At 37.7% G+C, this 20626-nt stretch overlaps 1 protein-coding gene across 4 annotated transcripts in view; it reads left to right on the forward strand.

Annotated features, from left to right (window-relative positions):
* The first annotated feature begins 83 nt into the window (after positions 1-83).
* The window catches only part of LOC125059179 (atrophin-1), a 71292-nt gene continuing 50749 nt past the window's right edge, over positions 84-20626 (forward strand). For 3 of the 4 annotated variants that reach the window (XM_047663469.1, XM_047663472.1, XM_047663473.1), the window contains exon 1: positions 84-207. In XM_047663469.1, coding sequence (XP_047519425.1) covers positions 173-207 — 35 coding nt within the window. In that variant the 5' untranslated portion in view covers positions 84-172. Of the gene's footprint in view, positions 208-540; positions 1212-20626 lie in introns of those variants that run through there. The other variant, XM_047663471.1, reaches the window with a different exon arrangement.

Raw genomic sequence — 20626 nt, forward strand, 5'->3', positions numbered from 1 at the left:
CAAAACACCGTTCGCGGAGTGTTTATACGCGTATTAAAACGTCGCGGTCGATGTGTTGTATCGCCGAGATGGTGCGACGGTGTATCTCGGCGTGTTTTAAGTGAGATCATAGTGTGTTGCGTCGCTAGGCCGTTTGCCCGGAGCCTGGCTGCGGCCAGGGCCTGGGCGCGCCATGGACGCCGCTGACCCGCTGCGAACGGCTAGGCAGTGAGTATCTTGCGCTCTGGATATCCTTGAGCCATCACAAAAACGCCTGCGTCGTCAGGCGGTGGAATATTTTGGTTCTCTCAAAGTAAAATCCATCGAGGTTGCGAAACGTCCCTTGCGTTCATTTCTCGTTATATCGCAAAGTCGCCATTCTCTCGGTCGTGCGGCGTCACGGCCTCCGCATCGTTGCGCCATTTCGGAGCGGTCGGATCGTCCGCGAGCGCTAGGCGAGGACACGGCGGTCGCAGGGCGGCAGGGCGCCGCCGCCGATAGCGATCTCGGCGGCGACCGAGCGTGACTCCTCCGCCTCCGCAGCGCCGCGCCACTCGCCACTGGCGCTCGCCAGCGCTGCGACCGCGTTTACTGCATGAATGGCAATCGGACATTGCCATAAGTCAGTCGTGTTTACAGTTTTTGTCAATAGCCAGCCTGTCGCGCCGCCCTTTGTCCATCTTGGGCGGTGGGAGGCCGCCGTTCCTGAGTCGGGCTCGCCTGGCGCTCACGAAACGACCGAGTGAATTATGGCTATGTGCATATTATACGTCGTGCACGATACATACCTAACGTACGCGTATATCTATACTATAGTGCAGCGATGAGCGAAGGCTGTAACTACGTACATAGTTCAAACAAAGCATTTTGCTCACAAATCTATACTGCTAACATGAACGGCTGCTTTTTACGTTCTTTATAAAATTTCGCGTAATATCCTCGCTGTGTTTACATCGAGTCTATAATTAATGTGTTTGAAAACATCTGTGCTTGTCATTTGTTTCAATTAGTGTGCATTTTGAGGTTAGGCCGTGATTTGTGCTGAATTTGCGAATCGTCAAGAAATTGGATACTGCAGTGAGCATAAAAGTGTATGTAAGAACACAAGTTTTATAGATACTTTGTTGATAGTGTGTAAAAAATGTGTTTGCTAAATACAAACTGTGTTACCAAGGACAGTACATAATCTTTGTTTCAACCGTCTATCCAATGCAGCAGTTCCACATTAATTGGTAACTATTTTTCACTATTTTTGAAGAAGTTCAGTGATGCCAAGTTATTCATTGCCATGCTATGATATTCTTTTATGAAAACTGAAGCTATTGGTCTGCAAGCTCAGGTGATGTTGATCTATTGCTTTTGACCCTGACATGATTAACAAGTACTGAGTCAATATTATGATCCTCAAACACAACTATAAATTTATAAACCTTTTTACAAACATGATAAACGTCACAATCATAATCAATGGATATTTAATCATCAATACTCATATATATAGTCTGATCAAATTTACTTGAGCTAAATTAAACTTCTTTTGTTTAATCGAGACAACAATAATCTTATACATATTTTTTTCTAACATGGTACCTAGTTATCTTCACTTTAGCTGTAGTTGTACTTCAGCTTTCTGTTATATTTCTGCCTTGTTTATATTTTTAGTATTTGTGCTTATCTCAAATAACTTAGTACTCTCTTAAACACTATTCAGCAATCTTTTCAATGTAATACTAATTTTCTCTTAAGATTTCTAGTTTTTTTTTCATGCAGAGATATTGAAGCTCTAACTGATGGTTTTATTCGCTAGAGCTATGTAATTGACTAAATAGTGTGTTTGTAGAAATTATGAACATTCACATTATGATTATCTTAACATAAATAATTTCAATATTTGGTGGACTTTAACAACAATTTGGTCAGTGTAAAGCCAAAAACTTTATACAAGTAAGTATACTTAGGTATATTTCCGTGGAGGAGACCCCTATTTTGTAATTTCTGCTGATCCTCTGAACCATAAAGAATAATGGTTTAATAAGTAGGTAATTATACTTATAATTCATGGTTGGTAGTGATGAAACTTAATTGCCTATTTGTATTTATTATAAAGATAATTTAAGAATTGCAAGCAACACTTGTGAACTAGGTCTTAAAAGTTTATTAGTCACATATAACCTAAAATCTTCATGAAAACTCTTCTTTTACTGAATAATGTAATATTTAATGTATATGCAAGTTAAAATAAGAAGGATTGTGTTTTAATTGAGTTTTGTTTGTTAGGTTTTATACAAAATTTTCACCTACACAAAGATAGAAACTTAAGACTGAGTTGAACATGTTTTATGTAATACATAGGCTTTAATTACTTTTCATGTCAACACTACATTAATAATATGATTAATTATAACTAATCATGGATTATTTATTCTGATTATATTATAACTTTATAACATGCATGTTTTTACCACATGTAGAGATTATTCTGCAGCTTTTTTAAATTTGCATATATAACATCAATAATATTTTTTTCCAACATGAATAAATTATCGACTTGAAACCTTAGGTTTTTGGGATTTCCACGCTTATGTAACAGTATAGTGTATAGACATGTACACCTATTTTTAGCCTGAAGTTGTATCGTTATTTATATTATGGTATTTTATGATTTAGTATGTAATTAGAATCAATAACTGCTTTGAATATTTTTAGCAACTTAAGCCCTATTTATTGGGTCAAGTGTGATACCAAAAACTTATTCTGTTGTTATATGACAGCCCAAAAGAAATAGATTGTTTCTAAATTTTATGCCTTAAGTCACACAATGTCCTACAACTATTTTAAAACTGATATATTTATACCATAGCTATTAAAGCAACTGAGGACTAATTAGTGAGTCTCCCAGTGTTGCAAACGCTATGTTATGTTATGGAATAGTTACTGTGTTGCCTTGATTGAAACTGGCACTATATACATTTTCTATGAAAGTTAATATATAGAATTTAAGAGATATATTAAAATAGCCACCTTATCTGTTCCCAATTATCCAAGTTCACAGATTTGTGGTGTATCTAAACAAATCCTGGTTTAGTGACATTGAACTACAATTTTATCAATTATTCATGAGAACAACAGATTCCTATACATAAACAAGGAATAAACATTAACCTTTAACTTTTGTCATGTATTTCTAAATCTACAATAGAATGAGTAAAAAAATTTGCATGTGTGTATAATGTCATACCACATCAATTAGAGGCAAGCTTAAATACTATGGAATATATTTTAGTTCAAAAGTCAATACAATATGCTTTAACATAGCAAGTGTATTACTTACCTTTTAGACTTATTTGTTGTTTGTAGGTTTAGTTCCTATATTTAATGTTACTAACCTACCCATTAAAGGGAGATAATATTCTTGTTTAGTTTATTTCGTTATTATGGCACTTTTTATGGATTAATTTGTTCTGTTGTAATGTAATGCTTAGGTTCAGAGATAATTTATAATTTAAATCATTATGAGGTCCTGTTGAGGTCAAAACTTTATGATCATTTGCCAGCCACCTGAGAAGATTCTCACTTAAACTTCCCATTGTTTTTGCAGTAGGTATTTTGTTGTTGTCCATTTTATTTGGGATTTTGGTATTGCACATCTTCCTACTATATTTCATCAATTCTATTATTAGTTGTTTCAGATACTATCTCTGATATTTGTTAGGCATGGGATAAATAGTAAAACTGCTGTTTTAGAATCTAGCTAGACTTTTACTTATCTAACTACTTTTAACTGAATTAATTTTTTAGTTTTAAAGATTTTATGGTGCGCTATTTCTTTGTTTTTCTTAACCCACAAAAATTTTGACTGAAGTAATTATTTGTATTGCTTTCGTCACATCCGTAATAGCGATTAAGCGTTTAATTATAATTGTTCCATTAATTTTATCACTGACATTGAGAGGTGATAGTTCAATGTCTTTTAAGTCTTTCGACGAGACGGCAAAACAAAGGCGCGTTTTCAAAAACGTTTTCCAAGACACAGTATCTCTTAAGTACTGTCATGAAAAACTTCATTAAAATTCGCATTAAAAATCCACGTCGAATTGTAAACCTTAAGTTTTTTCAAGTCGGTTATATTTCATGAAAGTTGATTGGTTCTTGTGTGTGTTGGCCTAGTGGCTTCAGCGTCCGACTCTCATCCCTGAGGTCGTACGTTCGATTCCCGGCTGTGCACCAATGGACTTTCTTCCATGTGCGCATTTAACATTCGCTCGAACGGTGAAGTTACACATCGTGAGGATACCAGCTTGCCTTGCTTGTCATGCACAGGAGGTCTACTTGCCTATTAGATTGACAAATCATGAAACAGATACAGAAATCTGAGGTCCACACTTAAAAAGGTTGTAGCGCCAGTGATTAATTTATTTTGATTGGTTCTTGATTCTCTATAATATATCTCTTGATCTATGAATTGTTATAAAGTAGTTGCCTACATATAGCCCATATGTAATCTGTCGTTTTCTTTGTTTACAAGGAATTTTCTGTCAAAGGCATGGCAGTCTTTGACTTGATTCATTATGGTCTACCGATCTGTAGTGTCGCTTAGGCCTCTGGAAATATCTTCGTTATCGCCAACTCAACTGAAGTGGGTCGCTCCATGCAATATTATGACTTTGTGAAGTTACAATATTTCGTATTTATTTGTGCAGTCCACTGTTTGGTATATTTTAATAGTTTCAATATTATATTGTTGTGATACCTATATACTTATGTCTTCATAGGTCATATATTTCGCTATATACGCTATATATCTACTTAATATTATACGTGAGCAACTTCTGGTTTGAAACGAAATGTTATTTTTATATTGGACAGTTCTTTTATCGAAGGTCCCATAAACACGCTACGAACAGTTTTCATATATTAAAGAAAGTATATATTGATTGAATAGTTTATCATTGTTAGGTAGTAATCAGTGTCTTCTAAATAGGAGAATAATAGAATAGAATATAATATACGTTTGTTCTTTGATGCTGTTACTGTGAAGCAATCGTCATTTTTTCAATCGGATAAATTGTATATATACAGCTGCCATTGTAATTAAAACAATATAAATGTTTTTATAGAAATTTCTATTTATTATAAGTTTTTACTTTGCACGACACGATTCGACTTATCCAGTTAACTAATAAATTATTAATTTTTAACCGATTGTCGTATTGTTTACGAGTTTCACAATAAACAAAACCTTGTGCTTGTGTTTGACTTTCTAGTTTAGAAACATCTTTATCCTTTAACTGAATGGTATACAGGGAGTAATTTAATTGGGTTTATGATTCGTGTTAATAAATATATGTATACAAATAAAGACATCATTTAATCTTCGTACAATCGGTCATTGCTATTATTAGGAAAATGATTTTTACACCTGGAATGTTTACGTCATAGTGAGTTACGCCATAGAAAATTAGCAAGCGTAATTTGACTCGACAATATTTGCTGTAAATAATAAAATAAATATTTACCTAACCTTTTAAAACTTAACTTCAGCTCCAATGATTATACTAGTCTCTTTCTGTCAAATCGTGTCTACGCTAGAATGAAAAGGGATAGGTATATAGAGTTTTTAATAGTACATAATAGAAGGACGAAATAATATTTCTCGAACTGTCAAACGTGTTATTTTTTTAGTAACACTTTTTTATTTTTGCGTAAGAATTAAAAAACATGGTGCAACGGGCTGTCTCATCCCTACTAAGCGATCTCTATAAAAGAATCCTGAAGAAGTGCCATAATGCGAAACTTAATTAACATTAAATCTTAATAAATATAGACAACTAATACCTTACTTACCGTTAAATCTTAATTTGACATACGTGCCCTCATCCCACATCATAACACCAGGTGGAATTGTGACCAAACATGACCAGTTCTGTATAAAAAAAGGTTACTGCTGATACTGTTAATTAAAGAGTTGCAGAGTTTTCTTGCCAGTTCTTCTAGTCTTTTCTACCCTGGATTGGTCAGCGTGGCCCCGGGTTTGGGAACTGGCAATAAATGTAATATTTTAATTTCTGTTCCGTTCATAAGTACGTTCACAAGTTCTCTATCGAAATTTTTCTTTTTGATCTATTAATAGTGTGTGAGCAGTATTGGCCTAGTGGCTTCAGCGTGCGACTCTCATACCTGAGGTCGAGCCCCGGCTGTGCACTAATGGACTTTCTTTCTATGTGCGCATTTAACATTTGTTCGAACGGTGAAAGAAAACATCGTGAGGTAACCGACATGTCTTAGACCCAAAAAAGTCGACGGCGTGTGTCAGGCACTGGTGGCTGATCACCTACTTGCCTATTAGATTTAAAAGTGATCATGAACAGATTCAGAAACCTGAGGCCAAGACCTAAAAAGAGGTTGCAGCGCCACTGATTTTTTAAAATCTATTTATAGTAGTCTATTTAAACACATATAATTAAAGATGAATTATACCCGGCCTTTTGCCGCTTACCACTGCGTCCAAGGTCCCTAGGGTTGTCCTCATCTATTAAATATAATGGCTACTTATAATTTGCATTCGTGAAAATTCCGCAACCTTTGTATTGTGCAAAGCGCATGAAATAATCTTTTATTTATTTAAATTAACCAACGGTTAATATTTATAATTAATATTTTTCTTAACTTGTCTTAAGTACCAAATGTATATAGTGTTTTGCGGGAAAAGCATTATGAAATACAGAACTATGGATATTTCAGATTATTATTATATTTCTATATTCAGATTGGCTGGGATATGTATATCACTTACGGGCCCTTCAAGTATTAGGTAAGCACACTAAATAGGGGGGAATCTTTGATATTCTTATTTGGTGACTACGTCAATAGTAATTATTTACTTTTTTACACATATTACCCACTGTCTTTGCTTGTAACGAAATGCATTTTCGAGGTTTTCTACAAAAAATTAATTTGGTACTATTATTTTTGAGGACTTTGCTTACTTTTGCTGACAAGAGGAAGTGGGAAGGCTTATTTATTTTAATTATTGTTTGGAATAAAGTATGAATTAAAACATCGAATTGTAGTTTCTATCTATTGTATATCTATTGTAACGGGAAATTTGTGATCCGTGGTCTAAAAGTCTAAAACTATATTTTATTAAATGTGAACAAATACAGGACAATTTTACTCGGTTGTCTTGGCTGAAATTAGGTGAATTTTGCTTCAGACAAAAAGCACTATACGTTCGTTAGTATTGACGTAGAGCGAGCGGGACAAATGATAGAAAGAGATAGCACAAGGTACTATACAAAAATGCCAAGCAAGCGACACAAACCAGCTCGAGTCTAAATGGTACAACCAAATATATCTTATTTAGCAACTGGTATATATGTATTTCTAAAATGTCGCTATTATTAAATAATAATAATGAATAAATATATAATGAATCATTCATTTTATTCTGAAATTAATGATATCAACTAATTTTTTGTGATGTTGCTTAGATTTGGAATTAGCAATATAAGTATGTATATTTTTTTCTAAATACTAACTTGTTTTTTTAGCAATTACATGTTCTAGCCTAGTCTAAACATAAAATTACGTCTAAATCTATGAACTTCCGTAATTCTTTAAGGATGATTTATCCATGAACATATTTCTGCTTATTTTTCGCTGTCTTAAGGAAATTTGCGCTCTCCGATTGTACAATTGTTTCGATGAATTGATTTTAAAGGTTGTTCATCTATTTATGCCTTGAAGAGCTGCAATGCAAATGATTAGATACACTATATAGCTAACAAAAAGCATTAACCACTAAACGTACTCATAAAATTCCAAGGGTATATTTTATTTTGAAATCACCTCCTATTTTGAAGATGGATAAAATTAGCGTTAATGCTGGCATCAGCTGATGCGTAACCCTGCGCAGTGCGCGCATATTAAATACATAATTAGGTGTATAATTGCATGCTTCGTTTGCGGCGTACGCCTTTGGATGGCAGCTCATGCAAATAATATAGTACATTTGAGTTATTTCATCGCTGCCCACTGGGTTGACACAGAGTATCTCAGTGTATGTGACTTTGGCGTGGCTATAAGTGGACTTGGTGTACTAGTTGACAGAATTATGTATAGTATGTTAGTTCGGATATATATAATTAATAACAATAACTAACATTAAAATATATTATTAAAAGGAGTCCCTTTAGGCAAGGTTCCGAAGATACTGGCAGCGTTCCCCCTTTGAATAGCTAGACTAAATCTTTGTCCGAGCTGCCAGCTCTTTGATCTCCTGTGATGTCGACTAACCTTTTTGATATTAATCCGAACTAATATTATTATTAGTTCAACAACAGATTCATGAAATTACAACATTATCACGAAATAACGGTCAACTTGATAACCTCCTTTTTGAAGTTGGCAAAAACCAAATGAGAAAGGTATTATAACATCAATAAAGTATGCTTTGAGTGTTGGCCTAGTGGCTTCAACGTGCGACTCTCATCCCTGAGGTCGTAGGTTCGATCCCCGGCTGTGCACCAATGGACATTCTTTCTATGTGCGCATTTAACATTCACTCAAACAGTGAAGTTGTTCGTGGGAAACCGGCTTGCCGTAGACCCAAAAAGTCGACGGCGTGTGTCAGGCAAAGGAGGCTGATCAACCTTTTTGCCTATGAGATTGACAAATGATCATGAAACATACAGAAATCAAAGCCCTAAAAAGGTAGCGCCACAGATTTTTTTATAGTTGACTAAGACTTATACCAAACTATTAAATCTTACGTTATAGTCATGCTAGTGCAGATAAATTATTAATACGTAAAATTTTTCATATTACCTGTCTCAGTTAACAAGGATCGCAAGAAAGAGCGTGCAGTGTTTACCCATAGCAACACATTTTTTATCAATGTTTTACATACTGCGTAGCAAGCTTCACGTTCTTTGATATATGAGAAGTGGAGATGTTCAACATTATCATGTGTGACTCATATCCGATGTTTGTGTTTGAAAATCTGGTTTTTGATAGCCTTGTTATTTAATCATAATTAATGGACAAATAATTCATTAATTCTATTCTTGTACTGCAACATAATATTCGTCTCTTTCTGTCGAATAGTGATAAGCTGTGATAGAGAGAGATGAGTGTTTCCTGAAAAATCCGGGCTATATACTCGTCTAGGTCTAGTTTGTAATTACAAAGTTTAAATATCCCGAAGTTTTGCGTGCTCAGCCTGAATGGTCATGAGAGACTAACAAAATTAATTGTCGTCTAAGTGAAAGCTGACTGGTGTATTTTTATCTGCATTTTATTCATAATTATTTTAATAAATATATTCTTTTTATAAATTTTAACCCAAATAATCAGTCATAAGCTTCACGCGTCTGTCGTAAGTCTAGGTTAATGTATAAAATATTTAAATAGTTGTATTATTTTATTTCTAATGATACAAACGATACATGGCCATTGTCCAGTGTGGGCGTCGTCAATTACGCGTGTGAGTCAACCCTGAGCTCTTGCGCTCAAATCCCGGCACAATGGTGTTTTCGTCGTGAACCCTTACAACTAAAAATATTATATACTGAAGATAAATTATTGTTTACTATTTCCTTGGAAAACCTATAGGCCGATCAACATGCTACAGAATTCCTTTTGATTACCGATATAATATAATATTAATCTGACGACTCGCATCTTAACGTTTAAATTATAATCATTATTTAAATTCACAATTTTTTACAATGACCGTGGACCGTGATGCAGACATTGAAAAAAACTTTAATTACTCACAATTAGCATGCTAATTACTAAATCTTTGCCTGGTGGAGGTTGCGTAACGCGTTGCAAAAGATGTTGCCCAAACCAAATGCTTTCATTTCGAGTCGCCAGCTTATTTAGTTCAAGTTTTAACTGATCTAAAAAGGATTCGTAGATTCAATCATTGCTTCAGTAAGATGTTAATTGCTTCAATAAGTAAAAGAAGTGATGAATGCGCATTTAGAAAGAGAGACCATTGCTGCACAGCCGGGTATCGAACCTACGACCTCAGGGATGAGAGTCTAGTGACTAGACCAACACTCAAAGCATACTTTATTGATGTTAATACCTTTCTCATTTGGTTTTTGCCAACTTCAAAAACGAGGTTATCAATTTAATCGTTATGTTATGTGATAATGTTGTAATTTCATGAATCTGTTGAGTATTCATCTGTGCTTAATTTAGAAAGTGTATTTCTCGGAAACTTCAATTAAATCAGTTACATACTAGGGAACAGTTAAAATTTCATCGAAATGGATTTAGATGTTTTTGAATTATGAATACTGTTCTAAATGCATGTATAATGTTGTTAAATAAGGTTGACATGTATTTATAGTCAGTGTATTTTTAATAATTAATATATCGCCCGGTTTTTGTCACATTTATATGTGTGTGTTAGTGTAATATACACTGTTCTCTACTAAATCATTCTGAATGTGGAAAATGAATTGTTATGATAACTTATTCTATTATATTATCTAGCCTGACGTTACTTAGGTTTAGCAGCACACAGAATCAAGAAATAACCACACCATACCAGTTACTCAATACCTATTTTAGTGCTTTGAGAACGTGCTTCAGGGTTTACTTTGCATGCGAACATATGATATTAAGTACGGCAAAGAATAGTTTAATTATCATGAAACCTTCATAATTATAAACGGTCGTTAACTTTAAACCCGTTTACGCCAGCAGTGACCTCTCAGCAAGGATCATGGACTATCCTTGCGCACGATTCTGTCCTTTGTACGGCACCTAATATTTAAACTAGCTAATGCCTGCGATTCCACTTGTTAACTGTGGTCACAATGCGTATCCTTAAATGATTCGGGCTCTCAATCCAGCTAGAGACGGAAGGTCTTACTGAAACCAGCTTGGTTACTTTCAATACTAATTTAAACGATATCGGAATCGCCTAAAAGAGTTATGTAAAGTCTATATATATCGTTGCTGTAGAATGATAACCTCGTATGTCCAAGAAACAAATATTACAGGAAACGAAAAAAATGTTCCATTTCGTCAATGTTCGTTAAAATATTATTATGTGTTTTTGTCCATAGTTAAATGGTAAAAAGGACTTATTTATTAATAACATAAATAAGTCCTTACTTCATGATTATACCAGTTGAATGACATAAGAGTCTAAGAATAAAAAATAAATGGTTTTTTGACATACGCGGCTATCATTATACAGTGACGATATTACCCTTCCCATACTGGGTTGCGTCAAACTAGGTTTTGGAGATTAACATGAAAGTGGTTCTTGCTCTGTAGGTAATTGTCTTAATTTGTATGGAGTCAGGAAATAAACGTGAACATCACTTTATAAATAGAGGTTGACGCTACGTCATGATAAAATCAATTCACGTTCCGGTTTTGATAACGTATTTAAAAGGTCAGTGCGTTGCTCTGGTTCTTCGAAGGCCTTGCAAACTTAGTGCCAATATGGTCGTTTTCCTTAGAAACATCCACGTACGATAGCTTAAATATCCGAGCATGCAATTTTTTTAGTACGTATGACAACTTTCTGTCGATACTTGGGCATATTAAATAGTTGTTAAACAATTATTTTCTAAGGGAATCTCCTTTAAAGGCCGGCAACGGACCCACTAAAATGGGTGACCATGGGCTGCGATGACTGCCCGTTTTGAGCATCCCGTTTGCCCCTATCCTATAAAAAGATATATTGTTTTACAGTAAAATTCAGTCAGTTAGATTTTATATTCAAAGGTAGAACGCATGCCATTATTTCCCGAGTTCTCATTCGCTTCTCACACATTTAGCAAATCTTATTACATCTAAATATTTAATTAATCGTTCCATTGAAGTTAACAATTTAAGCACCTCTGAATTATAAACAAAAATTCAATTCACAACTTAACTATTTCACACAATTACTATATTTGTTTAATTTTTGTATATGTTCTAATTATTAATCTGACAATCAAGCAAATTTTAAATATGCAACAATAACTTAAATTCAGTGAGGTCATCCAATATTTGTTATAAAGTCTAAGTATTATTAAGAAACACAAAAAAATATTGTTAAGGGGCTTCCAATTATGCCATTCAGGTATGTTCTATCTCAGTGATTCCCAACGTGCGGCCCACGCCCCACAGGGGGGCAGTTTCATTGTTAAGAGGGGATATCGAAAGCTGGATAACGGCGATTGCGATTGGCGATTGCGGCGAAGGGAGAGTGCCCGGCTGATCAAATAAGGATCAGCCGTATACGACAAGATAAATCGGGTCTTGGTGCAGCGTGGGCTAACTGCCCCGTAACGGCCGCCAAAAAACTCTTAGCGGGGCGTTTCTTTGTCGGATGGGTTGCGGCAAATATTAGTGTTGCAAAGCCAAGAGAGCTACGGTGTTTTCGCTGCTTACAAATCGGGCACGTAGCTAGCCGCTGCATGTCCGATACTGATCGTAGCCAACTGTGTTTTCGCTGTGGTCAAGCCGGTCACAGGGCAGCCTCCTGCAGTGAAAAACCCAAGTGCCTACTCTGCGACGAGGCCGGTAGGAAAGCGCATCACAGGCTAGGTGGCAACAGCTGCACAGCTCCCAGTGTGAGGGTACCCAGGCGCCGCTCGTCACCTAAAAAAAAGACGCCCGCAAAGTCTCCGCGCAACAATGCGCGTATGGAGGTCATAGAAACCCCAGCAAATTAACATGGCCCTACGGTTTCTTCAGAGCAACCTAAACCACTGCGCTGCTGCACAAGACCTACTGTACCAGAGTCTAGCGCAGTGGAATATCAACGTTGGTATAATTTCCGAGCCCTACTCAATACCCGAAAGGGCGAACTGGGTTGGCGACCTCGACGGTCTGGCCGCAATTATCGTTACACCGGCAGATGGCTCGCCCTGCATTGGTCCAGTTCGAAAAGGCCACGGCTATGTGGCAGCAAAGTTGGGTAGCAAAATGTGTATCGCGAGTACCTACTTCTCCCCCAATCGCTCGCTGGCTGAATTTGAGGCCTTCCTAAACGAACTGGGAAGCCTGGTGCAATGGAGCCATCCGAGACATTTAGTCATCGCTGGGGATCTGAATGCAAAGTCTGTGGCCTGGGGTTCACAGGTGTCCAGCCCACGAGGAAAAGCGTTGGTGGACTGGGCAGCAGCGCATTGTTTGGTAGTGGCTAACAGGGGCTCTGAAGCTACGTGTGTTCGAACAAACGGAGAATCTATTGTGGATGTGACGTTCACGAGCCCCCATCTTTCGTGCCGTGTTCAGGACTGGGAGGTCCTGACGGGGGTTGAGACGCTTTCGGACCACCGGTATATCCGCTTCCGCACTCTCTCTCCGTCGGCCAATCCTAGCTCGGACCCGTCAGAACTGGGCCCAAAATGGGCACTTGGGAGTCTTAACAAGGAACAGGCGGAATTGGCTACGATTGTGCAGGCCTGGTGCCCGATCCCAGCCTCCGTAGATCCAGAGGAAGAGGCAGAGTGGTTTCGTGGCGCAATGACTTGCATCGCGGATGCTGCAATGCAAAGAAGACGCCCTGGAGCTCACCGGACCAGTGTATTCTGGTGGTCGGCAGAACTCGCCCAGTTGCGGATTGCTTGTGTAGCAGCTCGTCGAGGCTACACCAGGACTCGCAGAAGGCGACCAATTCGCATAGAAGAGGAAAAACAAGCATATAGCGTATACCGAGATGCAAAACTGGCGCTGCGAATAGGTATCGCCGAAGCAAAAAAGAAAGCATGGCAAGAACTGCTTGACACCCTGGAGCGGGATCCCTGGGGACGCCCGTATCAGATTGTCACAAACAAGCTGCGCTCGTGGGCCCCGCCACTCACGAAAAACATGGAGCCGGAACTGCTCAGCACAGTGGTTGCGGAACTTTTTCCTGAACGCGACGCCCTGAGCTCCCCACATGAGACGACCACGGAACACAGTGTCACAGTGTCTGAAGTATCTCCTTCGGAGCTGAAGACAGCAATAACACGCATGACCACTAAAAAACTGCACCTGGTCCCGATGGCATGCACGGACGAGTGTTAGCTCTGGCCCTCGACGCTGGTCTTGACATGCGCTTTCGAGGCCTACTCGCGAAATGTCTTAGAAATGGCCTCTTTCCGTCGACATGGAAGACTGGGTTGCTAGTTCTTCTAAAAAAAGGTGGAAAACCTACAGAGTCACCATCAGCGTATCGACCTATAGTTCTCCTAGATGAAGCCGGCAAGCTCTTCGAGCGTATTATTGCCGGTCGGATTTACAATCATTTGGAAACTATAGGACCAAACATACATGAGGCTCAATTTGGCTTCCGGAAACATAGGTCAACGATCGACGCAATTGCGCGCCTGCGAAGCGTCTGCGAGGAGCAGGTGTCACGGGGCAGAGTGGTTTTCGCGGTATCGTTAGACATCGCGAACGCTTTCAATTCCTTGCCATGGGACTGTATCGCGGACGGCCTTCGCCACCACGGCTTACCGGCCTATATAAGAAAATGTGTAGCATCGTACCTCAACGGCCGCCGTGTTATCTTCCCGAAACAAAATGGCATAGGGAGTCACCTCATCAAGTGCGGCGTCCCACAAGGCTCGGTTCTTGGCCCCCTTCTTTGGAACATAGGTTACGACAGGGTGCTGCGAGCGAAACTAGTCCCTGGAGTGTCAACTATATGCTATGCAGACGACACCCTCGTGGTCGCTATTGGAGAAGATTTTAAGGAAGCGCGCCTCCGAGCGACAGCTGGAGTAGCTCGGGTGGTTTCTGAAATCAAGAAGCTCGGCCTTGTTGTCGCCCTTCAGAAATCAGAAGCTATATGCTTCTACGGCCACAGAAAAGCTCCACCTCAAGACGTAGACATCATCGTCGGCGGAGTAGCTATCCGGGTCGGTACTACGCTCAAATACCTTGGGCTGATTCTTGACCCACGGTGGACTTTCAGACCACACTTCGTGGCACTTGCCCCTAAGCTCACCGCCACCGCAAACATGCTCTCGCGCATAATGCCAAACCTCGGCGGGCCGAGTGGGGGCTGTCGCCTCTTATATGCGAGTGCCGGTAAATATACTACCGAAGCCCTCAGACCTTTGCTTCAACTTTGGGTAAAGAGGCGCTGGGGTCACCTCAGCTATCGACTTGTGCAGATGCTGTCCGGACACGGATGTTTTGGTAGCTATCTGCACAAAGTAGTAGGGTGTGAGGAGTCACCAACCTGTCACCACTGTGTCGGAGACAGCCGGGACGACGCCCTGCATACACTTAGGGACTGCCCAGCATGGGAAGCGGAAAGGAGACCTTTGTTAGATGCCCTCCAGGGCGAGGACGCAATTCTGCCAAACGTAGTGAAAGCCATATTGAGCGCAGGAAATGACGGCTCGTGGAAAATCTTCTACAATTTCTGCGAGTCGGTCATGAAAGTCAAAGAAGAAGCGGGAAGAACCAGGGAGCTTTGTCCCGGAACCCGTCCGCGGCGGCGAAAGAAACCGCAGGCCCGTCAAATCCTCGCCACCTAAAGAGTGCCCAAGCGGGGAAGCAGGGGTCCATGCGTTCAAAAGAAGGGATGGTGATCCATCCCTGCAAGCACTGGACCCGATCTCCCCTAGCTATTCCTAAAAGCGTATGGCCCGATCTGTGAAGGATACTTGCTGTGTCAAGTATCTTCACAAATCAACAATGGGCGGGGAGAGGCGGACACAACCGCCGCATCGCATGTCGGGAAGCGGATAAGGCTCTGCTGTTACCGCATCCCTCCTAAGGCGATTGTTGGTGGCGCCTTGGGGTTTTAGTGGGTATGCACATTCGCGAGTCCCACATAACCCTCCCGCACTAAGCAGTCGCACCGCGGTGGGGTATGCGCAATGCATTTCCCCAAGTAAAAAAAAAATAAAAAAAAAATAAAAAAAAAATAAAAAAAAAAAAAAAGCTGGATAAAACACAACGTGGAGACTTGAGACTGAAGACTAACCAAATTGGAACCTAATATAAAATCTCTGTGCAGCAAGCAAGGATCTCACTAAATTAATATAGAAATATCTATTAAAATTATTTGTAATTTGAATTTCAGTTTTTCACTATGTTTTGAAAATTTCCTTATTGTTAACAATTTCCATGTGGTTTCTTCGTAAAAACTGTCATTATATTTCTAAAGTGAACAATTAAATTTTTAATAAAAAAATATGTATGTTACGTAGGGGGGGCAATTTTAGGTAGGCTAAGTTGGGGCATGGCACAAAAAAGGTTGGGAAACACTGTTCTATCCATTTCTTCCAGGTCTAAGTCAAATTCATACAGGTACACTTATGAACGTCAAAAAAAAAAATACTTGCTCGCCTCCCAGTAAAATGTCAGCTATTTAGAATATTTATGACACTATATAGTATATTTCCTCTTTATACAAACTACTTCTACATCTATCATATAACTATGAAACCAAAGCATTAATAAAGTATCAAGAATGCTCGGGTTAGCAAGTGGTGAAATACAACAATGAAAATCCCCGGTTTACAAAGTTATCAAAGAATGTTACGAAACTTTTTTGAGGTGATATTCTTTCAACAAGTTTTGCAGTGTTGGATCGTTTCCTATTACGCAAACAACTCCCGTCTCGAGGCTCGAGAACTTTCACTTAGCATTTGCTCCAATGCTAATTTTAGTGTTTAAGTTATTTTTAGATTTTATAATGATCTCGTAAATGTGACTGTTTATAGAACAGTGTCAACATGTGTTCATGCTAAGCGCGGTACCCTGGGAGCGTTCGATTCTCGGTTGTGTACCAATGGATTTTACTACGGTGAAGGTAAACACCGCATTGAAACTTACATGTTCTACGTCAGAACATCCACCTCATGTATTAAGGCACATATATAATAAGGGCCAAACGGGCTCACAAGAGGCTCGCAAGTGCGTTGCCGTATTATTAAAGCCTATAAAGAAAAATTATTAAACGAACATATCTGAGGCCAAAATTTGTCTTGCCTCTGTGGGTTGCGCCACTGGTTGTTTACATGAAGAGACATGAATAGCAAATGTTTTATTAATGACTTACGCTTGCCCGTGGCGTCGTCTACATAGAATTAGGACAAGGACTCGTTAAAATATTATATAATAAAATAGGTTAGACTTAGATTATCACGTGGCCGTTCACCAACCAGATGGACCGATCAAGTGAAAGACTCGTCGTCCTCAAAACTGTACACGGTAGTTCGTTCCAGACGCTTTCTTGCTGACCACGACGATCAGACATGAGCTGCCGATTACAGAGAGACTTAGATTCAATATTGACAGGTGCTTATTAAAATTGAATTCGTTTCCGTGGTGGCGATAAGTATATAAAAAGTACACGCAAAGTAAATAATACAATTACAAGTGCTTACAAGCATAGTGCAACGTGTTACCGAGGCACAAAATAAATCAATATGGGAATGATATTAGTTTATCGCCAAAAAGAATAGAAGAAATACATAGAAGCGTTAGCAATAAGCGACTGTAGAAAGAAAGCCATGGACAGAGAGATATTTGAAAAAAGCTGGAGGGAGGATAAGTGGTTCCGATCAATAGTACTGAAGGAAGCTAGGATATTAGGATAACAAGAAAAAAATGTATATATAACAAATCTAATTACAAAAGTATAATATATAGATATTATACTTTTGTAATGATTGAAAATTAAACGGGCTTTTATTATTATTATTGGTTTATAAGAATTTTGTATGCTGCAATAAAAACCAATAGTAATCGTTGTATATCTAGAGTTGAATATATACACGCTACGCGTTTAGTATCTCAATTATACGGGCCCGAAATAGAAAATTTAAACAGGAGTTGTCCCACTTTCCAGAATGCCGAGGAAAGTTGGTGCTGAATGCGAGCTCTGACATATTTACTGGTATTGTTTTGTTTGTGTTCAAATGTTTTATTGTTAACTAGCGGTGCGTCCTCTCTCGTACATTGCTTAATAACCGTAAAAATTATAATAATCTTCGATATGAGTAGAGTTGTTTTAACATTAGAGACCTACGAACGTATTAAATTGTACTGCGAAAAGTCTTTGACTTATAGAACATAGTTCGTGCTAAGTCTAGACTATATCTAAACCAAATTACGAAAGAGCTAGTATATAGTAACGTTTTTAATATGTATTCACAATAGCGATAGAAACACATAGTTTAAACCTCTCTTAGTTTTTTCCACACTCACAAGTTGTTTACATTCTCGTTTCCGACAATGTCCAATAACATAAGAGGAGATTTACGAACTCTTCAATAAGTCAAGTTAGTTTTTTGTTAATCCAGCGTCGCAACCCCACTTCCCCTAATATTATATTAGTTAAAAGCTCGTGTTTTAAACGATTAAAGTCCGTTGTTACCCAGCTTCAAACAAAGTATTTTTTTTTAAATATATCACGTATAGAACGTATACACAAATATAGAACATATCTGCAACAACTGCCACCGAACTAAACTCAAGCTCCTAGTTTAAGCGAAAACTTTTACTAATAAAATTTTTAACTTACGAGTTCAAGCGGGCATTTAATGAGCTCTGACGGACTTAAGATTCGAATCCTACTAATATTATAAACGCAAACTTTAGTATGGATCGATGTTTGTTACTGTTTCACGTAAAAACTACTGAATGGATTTCAATGAAACTTTAGAAAAATATTGTGTGAATTGTCCAAATATCAAGTAAATAGGAAAAAATCTACCATCTGCGAGCTATTCTGGCTTGTGCTGCCAAAACCCCTAGAGTTACACACACATGTAATGTATGATGGAAATGTTTATCTTAAATAGTCAATATCTTTAGTAATTTTTTTTCTACCCTAATATAAGCTACTAATACTGCACAAAGTCGCGGCACCAGCTAGTATTAAATAAATTAGGAAGATATTTCTTAACCCAAAATAAATAATATCAAATGCCAAAACTTAAATTTAAATAGTGTTTTTTTCATAATTTTATATTGATATATCAAAATTTGTAAGGCAAAAGTAGAACAACAGCACTTCAATTAACTAGATTCGTTTAAAGAGTAATCAAGCTAAATAAAACATTTTAACTATCTAGAGGTCTTTGAAAAGTGCAGTGTTCCACCACTCAAATATCTTAATGGTTGTTAAAACAAAAGCAAACGGAGGGTACAACCATTTCGCTGGTATAGGGGCATCAAACAATATACCCCTTTTAACTGTTCACTTGTGTTTTTTAGAAAGGCAAGTATGGCGGAATTGTCTATTAACTTTCTTCTATATGGAACGTATTTCTGTCTGTAGAATCAATGGGAGTTATTTTCATGAATGAAACTTAGCGATAAGTGTGGCGTATGTTAAAAATGTATTGGAATTTAAGGCCCTATCCCAGCTCGAATTGCTGTGTCAGTGTCTCGGGGTGGACTGCGGGGCGCAGTTGAGAGCTGGAGGACTGAGGCGTGCCGGCCCGTAATAACAATTAGTTATGTAAAACATTAAATTAATGTAATTTTATTATAAATTTTCTTTTTGAAATGGATTACTTGGCTTGCGATAAAATATATCGTGTAAATTTCAAAATCATGTTCTATAATATCCATTTTCGTCATTTAAAAGGAATTCAAAGGGTCAAAATTGGCTATGTTTGGATTTTTTTTCTATCAAGCGAAGTTGGTGAATCGTGTATCGATCGATCTTTCAAAAGGGATACATAAACTACTCAACTCCACCATATATTTTTTCCATTATCCCTACTTCAAGAAATGATGACGAATAATGGAAAGAAACAATGTACTTTTTTGGAGTTGAACGAAAGAGAGCCATAGTTCGCGCGTTTCTGAATCTCACTCAGAGGTGAAATTTAGCGCTAACTATGATTATGACTTCCGTTGTTAAACTTTGTTTAGTAGCATTCCGTATTAGACCAGTGCAGATAGCCTTTAAAATAAATAAAAAGTGAAAAAAATTACAGTAGGATAAAACCCATTAGAAAAGCAGGGGAATATGATCAAAATGAAAGGAAAAATAAATTACGGTCGATCTGAGGTCGGGAAGGGGTCGGGGGGGAGTTTTAAGGGTAAAAAACGGTTTATCTCGATTTCCGGCAAAACTAAAAGTCCTATCGAAGAAAGTTAAATGGCAAAGTTGTAGGTAATAAAAAGATCTAAAACTTTTGTATTCACACATTTTTCACATAACCTCAAAATTTATGTGAAAAATTCATAAAACCAAGTTTTTGGTTTTTAATTTTTATCTTTTACAAAAATATTTTTTTTTTAACGAAATTTGGTGAAAACTTACCTTTCTATGTCCCAAATACGCTGTAATTTATTTGATTAAAAATATTTATTTGTTCACCTTATTTTTAATTAATATCGAAAAAACACCCTAATTTTCAATCGAAAATTCTGACGTCAAAATTTCAGCTTTTTTCAAAAAGTTGGTGTGCTTTCAGCTCGTTGAAATCTCTACTTTCCTATGGTAAAAAAATATATATATATTACCATAGTAGATCTTCTCAGAAAACGCAAAAAATCGTATGCAGTAACGCCCAGACCTGTCATCCCCTTCCTTACTTCTCTATGAATCTTCTTTAAATTATAATCAGGAATTAAATTATAATTAAGGAAGGGGATGACAGGTCTGGGCGTTACTGCATACGATTTTTTGCGTTTTCTGAGAAGATTTACTATGGTAATA

The sequence above is a fragment of the Pieris napi genome, chromosome 19 (assembly GCF_905475465.1).
Source record: "Pieris napi chromosome 19, ilPieNapi1.2, whole genome shotgun sequence".
Lineage (NCBI taxonomy): Eukaryota > Metazoa > Arthropoda > Insecta > Lepidoptera > Pieridae > Pieris > Pieris napi.